Genomic DNA, 12428 nt, shown 5'->3' on the forward strand with positions numbered 1-12428 from the left:
TACTCTTAATAACTTAACTCCAAATCCATATTTGAAGGCATTTCTCTTTCCTCATTCTTTTTCAGTGTCTACCCTTCCCACCTATACATTATCATGAAAAATATCCATTACCTTAAACTATTCTGATCTTTATTGTCATGGAAATAATCTTACCATTCATAATTATTATTTTCTTCTTTAGGATTAATCAGTCCAATTTTAGTATTCAATGCAAAATAATAGGATCCTCATTTTTTTTCAAGAGCTAGTATTATTTGTTGGTTTTTACTACCCAGGATTTTTTTTTAAAGGCTTACAAACAGTAATGGGATGCTGCCACCATGAGGGGGGCAGACAGTGGGGGTAGTAAGTTTATGCACTATTTATTGAATACTTAATAGTTATTTTTTTATTGCCCTTCCTTCTCTAGTACCTTAGTATGATCCTTAAATACTTTTAAAATAGGAAATAATTAAATACTATGCTTTTACTCATAAACACTTTAATCATTTTAATCATTGAACCTTTATAGCAATTAAAGAAAATTGAGCTACTTGCTTAATCTATTATCATACTGAACCTTGTGGGTTCAGTATAAAACCTTAAATTGTTACTGTGCTCCTCAACAAATAATGTTGTCTATCATTTATCCTTTTTGTGGCTATTCAAATAATGTGACTTAATCAACTGAAAAAGAGTCCAAGCACCTATTTGAAAACTTATCTTGGTCGGTAAGCCACTCCTACCTAGTCACATGATCTTTAAGCCATCCCCAGTCACATGATTGTCAAGCCACTCCCTCCTGGTCATATGGCTGGCAAGCCACTCCGACCCGGTCACATGACCATCAAAATAAGCCACACTCATAGTGTGGCAGTAAAAAAATTGGCAGCCCATCACTGCTTACAAATTGATGCTGAATGAAACCAAGTTGTTGTGGTTTAGCCTTCTGTTTTAATTTTACCTATCAGCTCTTGAATTTGAGTTAGAGAAAATACAAAAACTTATCATCCTTTTCCTACTTTGAAACACGATTCCAAATTGTTCATTGTAAACATTATTCAGAAAAATTATGAATTATATTGGAATGAATATTAATATATTCCATATTCTGGGATGTTCTACACAATAGAATGGTTTGTTTTGGTAAATTAAGCTAAGATAAACTTCATGCTGAAAGCCAATTTGATGTAGTGGTTAAGGCTTCAGATTAAAAACTGGAACATCATGAACGCTAGTCCTGCTGTAAGCACAAAGCCAGCTGGATGACCTTGAGTCAGTCACTTACTCTCAACCCTAGGAAGAAAACAATGGCAAACCACTTATGAAAAATCTTATGAAGAATGCAGAGATTAGTCCAGGCAGTCTTAAAGAATTGGAAATAATTAAATGGAAGAAATAAAGCATGCTGTACTATGCTATGCTATTATTTTTATCTTACTTTATCAAAACTTACTATTTGGTTTTATGATACCCTTCCTTTTCCGAATCTGCCTGTAAATTTGATCCATGTGTGGCTCTGTTCTTCTTTATAAGAGCTTAAACAAAATTCTGTTTTTTTCTGAGGAATTAGATGCTGCAAGAGAATTTTCATATTCTCTTGCAGCCTCCTTCTTCAGTATAATATACCAGTCTTTTTCTAATATTTATAAACTTTAAGTCTATATATCTTAACAGAAAATTGTTAGCATTTTGACACTTGGTATATACAGTTTCATGAGTATTTCCCCTGTAAGAAGTGCTTTTCAATCTATTGGTTGTTGTACCTTTGTACCTCACTCCCTAGTGGAATGAGTTCCTCAAAATATTTTCTTTCCACAAATGTATCTTTTATTTGATAGTTAACAGATTAATTATGCAGCATTAAGATGGTGTCAACTCTTAATGGCCACGGAATTGATTTTCTCCAGGACATCCATTCTATGATATCTTTTGTAAAAGTTTTCACTATAGTTTTTTTCATCTTCCTTTAACTTATCTTTACTGTATTTTTTTCTGTAATTAAGTATCACTATCCTTTATCTTTAACACAACTCTTACCTTTCTTTTCTTATTTTTCTATATAGTACGTGATATTCTTGATTGAGATACCCTTTCTAATCCTTTCCTGTTGTATTATGAAAAATTGCATTCCATTATTTTCTGCTTTTGTTGTTGCCCGAGGCTTTAATCTAATATTTTCCTTTGACTTTCATAATAGTTTGTTTTGAAACTCACTTTGATCTTTCAAGTTTGAAATTATAGGAATACTCCAAAGTCTCTTTTGCTTGAGTTAAATACAATGCATCTGTTTCTTATGTTGATCTTTTGATTATACTTCTAGACCCAATCCTTCCGGAATATCTACTGTATTTCGTATTCAGAATTTCACCAGTTTATTTGTCATCATAATTTATGTTTTGTTCAACAATGTGCACCTGATAACACCTTTCCTTGTTCTATTGCATCATTGCATCTAGATCTATTTGACAAAGTTTGCTCCATAATTAAAGAAAGCCTTCTAACCTCAGTGAATCCCATTACAGGTAGAACTGGGCAACCTCAAGCCCAGTTCTACTTGTTCGGTGCCATACCAGCTCATTACACACCTTCTGGTGCCCTTCCCTACCCTGCACTAGCCACCCAAGACTTGCCATACCACATCAAGCTATCACACTCTTCTATGCCCTTCTCTGCTCCACAAATATTACACCAAGCCTCCCTTTGCTCGCCCTGTGCTAGACACTCATATGCCCTTGCACATCCTCTTACCTGCCTGCCAGCCTGCTCACAAGCTGCTTCGCACTGGCAACTCACTACTGATTTGCCCACTAAATGTTTCCTTTTTGGTAGTCAGCAAAAAGTTGTGAGGAGATCATCCCTTAATTATCCAATAAACTTGCTTAATGATAGCCTTGGGAACTGCTGGGATTGCCATCACTAAGCAACACAATCATGCAATGTGTTTTACAACTTAGTGACAGAATTCTGGTCCTAATTAACACCATTAAATGAGGACTACTTATATCTGCCTTTCATAAGTTCAAACCAAGTTTTTACCACTTATTTGGCAACAATACAAAATTGAATTTTCATTGGCCATCTATTGGGTTTGATTTAGAAGTTTGTTTTCCTGAATGAGTTAGTTTCATGCCTACATAATATTGGAATACTCTAAGTCTATATTTTCCATTTTTACCACATCAAGACATTCCAAGAGCTCCTACTCCATTCCCACAATGAGCCTCAGTGTCAGAATGATTTCAATTACCAAATCCACATAGTATCAAGTAATAATCCTTTGAGATTAAAAAGAAAAAAATAAACAGTGTCTTTAAAGTACATTCAGCATATTACCCCCTTTTCTTAAAGTAATATGCTGAATGTGATTATTATTATTATTATTATTATTATTATTATTATTATTATTATTATTACTATTATTATTATTACTATTACTATTATTATTAATTAGACTTGTATGCCGCCCCTCTCCAAAGACTCGGGGCAGCTCACAACAACAACAATACAATACACAGAGTACAAATCCAATATTAGATAAAAACGAAATTCAAACCGGTAAATATTAAAAACAATCACACACCATTCTCATGTATTACCGTCAGGAAAAAAGTGGTGGTGGGGGAGGAGATAGTTATTCCCCCCATGCCTGGCAACATAGATAGGTCTTCAACATCTTGTGGAAGGCGGGAAGAGTAGGGGCAATTCGAATCTCTGGGGGGAGTTGATTCCAGAGGGTTGGGGCCACCACAGAGAAGGCTCTTCCCCTGGGTCCCTCCAAATGACATTGACTCTATGAGACCTAATTGGCCACTGGGATTCGTGCGGCAGAAGGCAGTCCCGCAGGTATTCTGGTCCGATGCCATGTAGGGCTTTATAGGTCATTACCAACACTTTGAATTGTGCCTGGAAACTGATCAGCAACCAATGCAGGCTGTGGAGTGTTGGCAAAATATGGGCAGATCTAGGAAGCCCCACGATAGCTCTCATGGCCGCATTCTGCATGATCTGAAGTTTCTGGACACTTTTCAAATGTAGCCCCATGTAGAGAGCGTTGCAGTAGTTGAACCTCGAGGTGATGAGGGCGTGAGTGACTGTAAGCAATGACTCCCTGTCCAAATAGGTCTGCAACTGGTGCACCAGGTGAACCTGGGCAAACGCCCCCCTCGCCACAGCTGAAAGATGGTGCTCTAATGTTAGCCGTGGATCGAGGAGGATGCCCAAGTTGCGGACCCTCTCTGAGCAGGTAAATAATTCGCCCCCCAGGGTGATGGACAGACAGATGGAATTGTCCTTGGGAGGCAAGACCCACAGCCACTCCATCTTGTCAGGGTTGAGTTTGAGCCTGTTGACACCCATCCAGACCCTAACAGTGTCCAGGCACCAGCACACCACTTCCACTGCTTCACTGACTGGACATGGGGTGGATATGTACAACTTGGTATCATCAGCATACTGATGATACCTCACCCCATGCCCTTGGATGATCTCACCCAGTGGTCTCATTCATTCAGCTAATCAATTTTATCTGCAACAATATGGAATTCTTTTGCTGTTGCTTTTTCTTAATGGTTTTTATTTTTGTTGTTGTTATTGTTGAATTTCTCATCTAGTATATAGTTCTGATATTTCCTGGTCTATCATCCAAATACTAATTTGTTCTAATTGAGTTCCTGAAAACCTTAACAAATGTTATTAACAGGAAGAAATCAGAAGCCGTCTATTGGTAGCGTTGTAAGAATCAAAAGTGGCAAATAAATAGAACTCTGCAACTGTGCTTGTGGCATCTTGTATGATTAAAAAATTGTGTCCTTACTGTTTGAACTCATATTGAACTCATATTATTTGAAATTTAAACTCATATTATTAGTATATCAAAATTATGTGCAACATGTGCAGAAGCAAAAAATCAAGATGACATCACTGTAGGAGAATAATGGCTCGAGGGTGTGGCAGTCCTGGGTCGCTGTTGGTTCCAACGACCCCGGCCACCATGTTACTAATAGTTCTATAGAACCAGTCCGAACTGGGAAGAATCCACCTCTAAAGCTAAGCCACCTCTAAGGTCAGACTTGTTTAATACTTGGAGGAGGAATGAAAGATCCACAAAACAATTTCAGGACTATTAGCTAGATTGTGATGTTCATAAAATATCTTTAAAGAAGACAAGGATACAAGAGTGTTTTCAGAACAGAAGAGTTAAATTCACACCGAGACTGGCTTTGTGGTTCACGACATATTCTTTCTTCACAGTGATAGAATATTGGGAGGAGATATGGAGACTGTTAAATCGACAACGATACATAATTACAATATCAAATACCTCATAAGTTAAAATTTGTTCCCTGAAAAAAGTATTATTCCTTTTATTTTCAGCTGAATGTGGTGGACAAATTCCTGCTGCTACTTCTGGCCGTATCCTTTCTCCAGGTTATCCAGCTCCATATGACAACAATCTACACTGCACTTGGATTATAGAATCAGATCCCGGGAGAACAATAAGGTATGCATTTTTCAACAAATTAAAACATATTAACAATTAAATATTATGTTGTTTTAAAGATAGAGCAAAAAATCTGATTAATGTACTTTTCCTAAACTATAAATTGATATTGATGATGAACCTAAGAGAAGGTAATTGATATAAACAGGTTTAGATAGAGCCAATGTGGAATTATGGACCTGAATAAGAGGTGCTGACATGTAGATCAATCACATTCTCCTTCGACAAACCCATTGGTGAGTTGTTCATGGTTCAGTCAGGTTCTGTGTATCAGTAGCAGCAGCCGCAGGGGGCTCTACCCAAGCACCCAGGACACTTCTGCACATGCGCAAAAGTGTCATATTTGAGCGCATGCACAAACTGGTAGCAAAGATTTTACAATCCACTACTGAACAATCTTATAGTGTTATTGTTTTTGGGAGAATCAAAATGAGAGGGCACTACATAGGCACCTTGAGATCCTATACAAAAGATACTATAAAAAATAAAATATAAATTATAGAATTCACATTCAGTAAATTAATTTAGGATTGTGCTTCAAATCACTGTAGCACTAGAGAAATTCATTAGATTAAGCCAGATATCTGGACTTCAACTCCCAGAATTCCACAGCCAGCATTTGCTGGCTGGGGAATTCTGGGAGTTGAAGTCCAGATATCTTCAAGTTGCCAAGGTTGGGAAACACTGGATTAAGCTATTTAGACAAGCAGCTATATTCTTCCAGAGTCTGACCTGAGGAAGAAAAGAGAAGAGGGGATGTGTGAATGCTGAATCTAATTTTAATGGCACCACTAGAAGTAAAAAGCAGTGCCAGAGCTGAGTAACATAATAATCTTGCTATGTTATTGTTTCTTATGCAATACATTACAACCATTATAAAGTACATGTCCACAGCAAGGAAAGTGTACATATTTCAGCTGAAGGGGAAACAGAAAAGCATAAAAATTACAATTACAATTGTAATTTTCTGAGTAATTACAATGCACTGAGAAATTACAATAAATTGTAATGTGCTCCACATGGGGCTACCCTTGAAAAGTGTTTGGAGACTACAGCTGGTTCAAAATTAAGCTGTTCGGGCTATAGTGGGTTTACAAAGGTACACCCGCATTACTCCAACTCTCCACCAGCTGAATTGACTACCAGTCAGTCTCTGGATGCAATTCAAGGTGTTGGTTATTACCTTCAAAGCCCTACACGGCTTAGGACCAGACTATCTACGGGATCGCCTACTATCTCACACTTCCCAGTGGCCAATAAGTTCCCACAGAGTGGGCCTTCTCCAGGTCCCATCCACCAAACAATGTCAGTTGGCAGGTTAATAAGTGACTAGTTAATAAGTGATTAAAGTTTAGCTAGCATGATTGGTTTGCAATATTTATTCAGTTAATTTAATTAATTAATTATATTATGTTTAATTTGTATTTTTAATTCTAAAATGTTACTACTGTACAGCCGGCAACTGTGACTATTTCAATAAAAACATAAGCTCCTGAAAAATTTACAGCAAATGTAATTAAAATTTAATTTAATGTAATTTATTGTATTTCTATGCCATTCCACTCTGAAGGACTCTGGGTTGCTTACAACAGGATATAGAAAATATATTTAAAAACATCATAAAAGATTTTAAAAACAGTTAAAAATCACATACATACATACATACCATTCAGGCTGGACCTCACTAATTGCGAGATCAATGGCCCCAAGCCTGCCAGAAATGCTTTCCAGAAGGCCAAAAAGTGGGTGCAGTCTGGATTTCAGGGGGTAGTTGGTTCCAGAGAGCTGGGGCAGCCACAAAGAAGGCCAACCTACAATGTTTAGCTGACAAGACCTGGAGAAGACCAACTCTGTGAGATATTACTGGTTCCTGGGAACTATGAGGTAGAAGGCGGTCTTGAATATACATGAGCCATGTAGGGCTTTAAAGGTAATAACCATCACTTTGAATTGAGCCCAGTGACCAATAGGGAGCCAATGCAGCTCGACAATGATTGGCGTAATGTGAGTGTACCTAGTTGCACCCACAACCAATCGCACAGCTGCATTCTGGACTATTAAAATTACTACTACTACTACTAATAATAATAATAATAAAATAATAATAATAATAATAATAATAATAATAATAATAATAATAATAAAATAATAATAATAATGATGATGATGATGATGATGATGATGATGATGATGATGATGATGATGGATCTGGTGGATAATTTTTATAAATTAAGTGATTTAGTGAGGTTTACATATATCAGCATTGTGCTCCAATGTCCACATTCTGATATAACAGATTACGTATTTAATTTTTATCCATCGTATATGATGCCTAAAAGAAGTAATTCCAGGACTGCCAGATTCAATTTTAGCAAATAACCCAATCTGTGATTATTAGGCTAACTTATACTGCATGTTCCTTTTTCATTTTCAGTCTGCATTTTATTGTTTTTGATACTGAGGTGGGTCATGACATCCTCAAAGTCTGGGATGGTCCCATTGAAAGCAACATTTTGCTGAAAGAGTGGAGTGGTTCAGCTCTTCCTGAGGACATTTACAGCACTTTCAATTCTCTGACCTTACAATTTGACAGCGACTTCTTTATCAGCAAATCTGGCTTTTCTATCCAGTTTTCAAGTAGGTGAATTTGTATTCTCCTTCTGTACTTCTTGGTTACTTTTTGTGTGTCTGCTATTGCTTCTTTATATGCCTCAAAATAGATTTTGCAGTGGTAATATTTCAGATTCTCTTCATGGGCAGATCATGTATGAAAGTCGGTGTCGTGTAGGGTTTCATTCCTTTAACCACAATAACCCACTAGGTGACTTTGATCCAGCAATTCTCTCGCAGCTCAACCTCTACCTCACCGGTTGTTGTTATGCAGATAGAATAAAGCAGGGCTGTTAAACTCTTGGCCTGTGGGTCATCTGTGTCACGCACTGGCCAAGCCCATGCACATTTTACTGAAGGACGGAAAGTCCCAATATCTCACATGCTGCTTCTGTGATGACGTGAGTTTGGCACCCCTGGGATAAAGGGAGATCGCCATACAAATTATTATATTATGTCAGTACAACACAGCAAATGAGATCACTAAGCTGGATTTTGTATTTCATCACCAGTCGGGCGCTTCTCAAGCACCTAGGACTGAGTGATGTAGTGGCGAATTATGTTTGCCGATCCCAGTAAAGCGGCCTTTTGCAATTGACAGATGGAGATTTTGTCAATTCCGATGGTTTTCAAATGTCCACTGAGATCCTTTGGTACTGCGCCCAGCGTGCCAAGTACCACTGGGACCACTTTCACTGGCTTATGCCAGAGTCGTTGCAGCTCGATTTTTAGATCTTCGTATTTCACTAATTTCTCTAGCTGCTTCTCCTCAATTCTGCTGTCTCCTGGGATTGCGATGTCGATGATCCATACTTTCTTTTTCTCCCCGATCACAATGTCTGGTGTGTTATGCTTCAGAATTCGGTCAGTCTGAAGTTGGAAGTCCCACAGTAGTTTTGCTTGCTCATTTTCGACCACTTTTTCGGGCTTATGATCCCACCAGTTCTTTGCCACTGGTAAATTGTAGTTCTGGCACAAGTTCCAGTGGATCATCAGGTGGCACAGATTTTATTATTATTGTTGTTATTATTATTATTAGTAGTAGTAGTAGTAGTAGCAGTAGTAGTAGTAGTATTTTTATTATTATTTATTAGTATGCCTTCCCTCTCCGAAGACTCGGAGCGGCTCACAACAACAAAACAGTACAAATCCAATAGTTAAAAACAATTTAAAATCCCTTAATATAAAAAATAGTCATACATCTCAGACAAACCATACATAAAATGGAAACGGCCCAGGGGAATCAATTTCCCCATGCCTGACGGCAGAGGTGGGTTTTTAGGAGTTTGCGAAAGGCAAGGAGGGCGGGGGCAATCCTAATCTCTGGGGGGAGTTGATTCCAAATTGTCCTGAGGTCCTGGAAGAAATATGATGAGATGACTTGTTGTTCATGTTCTTCTCATCATTATTGAATTCAGCAACCCAAATACTGTCTTTAATATCTAGCAACGAAACATCGTTTAATTAATTGTTAGAAGCAGAACATAGGTGGTGTTGATTTCAGACTTCTGGGAAGCTGCCATTAGTCTTCTGATTGGATTTTCTCCTTTGTTTTGTTTTAGATTTCCTAGCAGGAGCCTGTGTAAAGTTGGATGGGTTAATGAGGAAGGTGGAGTACTAGGGCAAAGCAGCAATTATTAAGCACATGGCTCAGGGCTGAAAAATAATTATGGTCTCACAGCTGCACATCAGCCCGTCTATCTTCCTTGAAAATAAGCTACTGCTGTTTTTGTTTGGGGGATTTTTTTTGAAACAAAGAATCTTTATAAGGAAGTTTCTTAAGGAATTGAGAACCAGTTTAGGTTAATAGTTAAGGTGCTGACCTAGAAACCAGGAGGCCATGAGTTCTAGTTCTCCTTTAGCCATGAAAGCCAATTGGGCGACCTTTGGCCTATGATTCTTTCTTAGCACCTCGCAGGGGTGGACTTTGTTTTGGGGAAAATAGGGAGAAAAAGATGTGTTGTATATGTCCGCTGCCTTAAATTATTTGTGAAAATAATAAGGGTTGGGTACAAATAAATAAAAACATAAATAAAAAAATAATAATCTTCTGCACTGCATAGCTGTCCATGTTCTGTTTCCTAGTGGAGGCAGGAGATCTACAAACTAGATTGTACTCACAGACACACACACTTAGACGCATACACACTGAGATTGATGCCTTCTATGATGACATATTTATGCTTCCTATTCACATATACACAAGTTGTTTTGCTATGCTTTATTGTCTGCCATTAAATACACAAACAGAGAAGATTTACTGGAGAAATGCAAATGTTTTCTAATCACAAAATGTTTGGACCCCATCAAGGAACCATTGTCTTGTCTGCTCAGCACAGCATGTAAAACACCATGAGGACATGAACTGACTAGTGTGATTATGTTAATTGTTATCAGCCTAACACTTTTCATTAAAACTTAATTACCATTTAATCATGTCTAAAAGGATATAAAATGGAGTTCAGCAGGCATCCCTGACCTTTACTCTGCAGGGTTAAATGTATTTAAGCTAGTTATTAGAAATCTTATTAGAAACTGAGGTACTGGCTAAATATCACCTATCAAAGCATAGAAATGTTGATAGGTGTAGGAAGGTATTAAATTACCCATTATCCACAGAAGATTTCTAGTTTTAAAATATTCAAGCTCCTACAGTTAATTTGTTGTAGGTTTATTGACAGACTTTTATTTTGCTGATTTGCGCATTCCACTTCCTCCTCCCATTGCCACTTTTTGAACCAAGACATCCATTGGTGCTCCTCTGTTGATGACTGCAATGGGGACTGTAATTTCAGCATACTTTGTGATGGTCATACATTGAGGCACCCACATAACTGGACCCAATGTTCCAACCTTTTTCATGGAAGTTAAGTCAATCACATGGTTATGAGTGAAAAGCCATTCTTTCAATGACTGGTATTTTGTCAGAAACCAACACAAAATACTGGAAACCAGCAGAAAAATTGCAAATTTCAGACAATTGACAGACCATGACACCATTATCTCATCATCTCATCCTCATGGTGTCATTTGATGTTAACTCACTGTTCACATCTATCCCCCAGGGGCTAGCAATCCAGACCATCAAAAACTTACTATTAGAAACATAACCAAAAGATCACAAAATTCCCAACACAGATGACCTCATCCAATTATTGAAATTCTTCCTCAAAACCTATTTTACATTTGATGGCCAGATATACGAACAAACAAAGGACACGCCGATGGGATCACCAATCTCAGATGTGATCGCAGAGGCAGTCCTCCAGCAGTTAAAATGGGAAGTGATGAAAATGTACAAACCTAAGTTTTGGGCATGCTATGTTGATGATACATTTACCATCATTAAGCAATGGGACAAAACCAGGTTTATGGGAATTCTTAATTCCATATATCTGGACATCCAATTTACAATGGAGGAGGCCAATAACAAATTGGCCTTCCTGAATGTACTAATTGGCCTGAAGTCACAGAGGTGTACCGAAAAACTACTAGCATGGACCGCATATTGCACAATGAGAGCAATCATCCTAATGCTCACAACGTTAGCTGCATATGGACATTGTTTGGCAGGATAGACACCCATTGCAGCACATGGGTGGCCAAATAACAAGAGTGTGCATACCTCTACCAAATTTGCATGCATAATGGCTACTCAAGGGATTTCATCCAACAATATATTACACCCAGGGCCCGGCAGCCCACTGAAGGTACAAGTGGAACATCAACGTGGAGGGTGCTCCCATATATACAAGGGATATCAGAAACAGCTGCATGTATACTTGCACCACACGGGGTTAAAGTAGCTCACAAACCTGACCAAACACTGAGGAGGAGAGTAATGCACCCCAAAGAAACTCTACCAAAGGAGGAAACTTCCTCAGTAATTTGCCGTATAAACTGTAGAAATTGTGCAAGCCACTATGTAGGAGAAACAGCGAAACAATTAAAAATCAGGGTGCACAAGCATAAATTAGTGGTCTGATGACAAGAACAGCACTCCCAGATCTGGACCCATTTGGAGAAGCAAGGCCATGAATTTAATTTCCAGGAGACCAAGGTTCTGGCCCATGACAAAACAAAGGGAGGCCGTTTTCTGAAAGAAGCCTGGTTTTCAAATGAAATTCCCTAGTAGACACATTGATATACCGAAAGCATATCAGGTGTTAAGATACCAGTGAAGGCCTAGGGGGGAATGGATCATTACGGTTAGATGGAGATTTGAAAACCCCCACCCCTAGGCATAAGGAACAGCCTAATGAAGGTGAAAATGGGGCAAACTTCAATTGCATGCAGGAGAGCAAGCTGGAAGAGCACAGAGACAGGGGGGCTGTAG

General features: G+C 38.2%; 1 protein-coding gene across 1 annotated transcript in view; it reads left to right on the forward strand.

Moving 5' to 3' along the window:
- CSMD1 (CUB and Sushi multiple domains 1) overlaps window positions 1-12428 on the forward strand; it is a 1071884-nt gene that overhangs the window by 875129 nt on the left and 184327 nt on the right. Inside the window, exons 25-26 of the mRNA XM_070732892.1 lie at window positions 5356-5482; window positions 7917-8119. Of these exons, the coding sequence (XP_070588993.1) occupies window positions 5356-5482; window positions 7917-8119 (330 nt within the window). The remainder of the gene's footprint in view (window positions 1-5355; window positions 5483-7916; window positions 8120-12428) is intronic.

The sequence above is a fragment of the Erythrolamprus reginae genome, chromosome 1 (assembly GCF_031021105.1).
Source record: "Erythrolamprus reginae isolate rEryReg1 chromosome 1, rEryReg1.hap1, whole genome shotgun sequence".
NCBI lineage: Eukaryota > Metazoa > Chordata > Lepidosauria > Squamata > Dipsadidae > Erythrolamprus > Erythrolamprus reginae.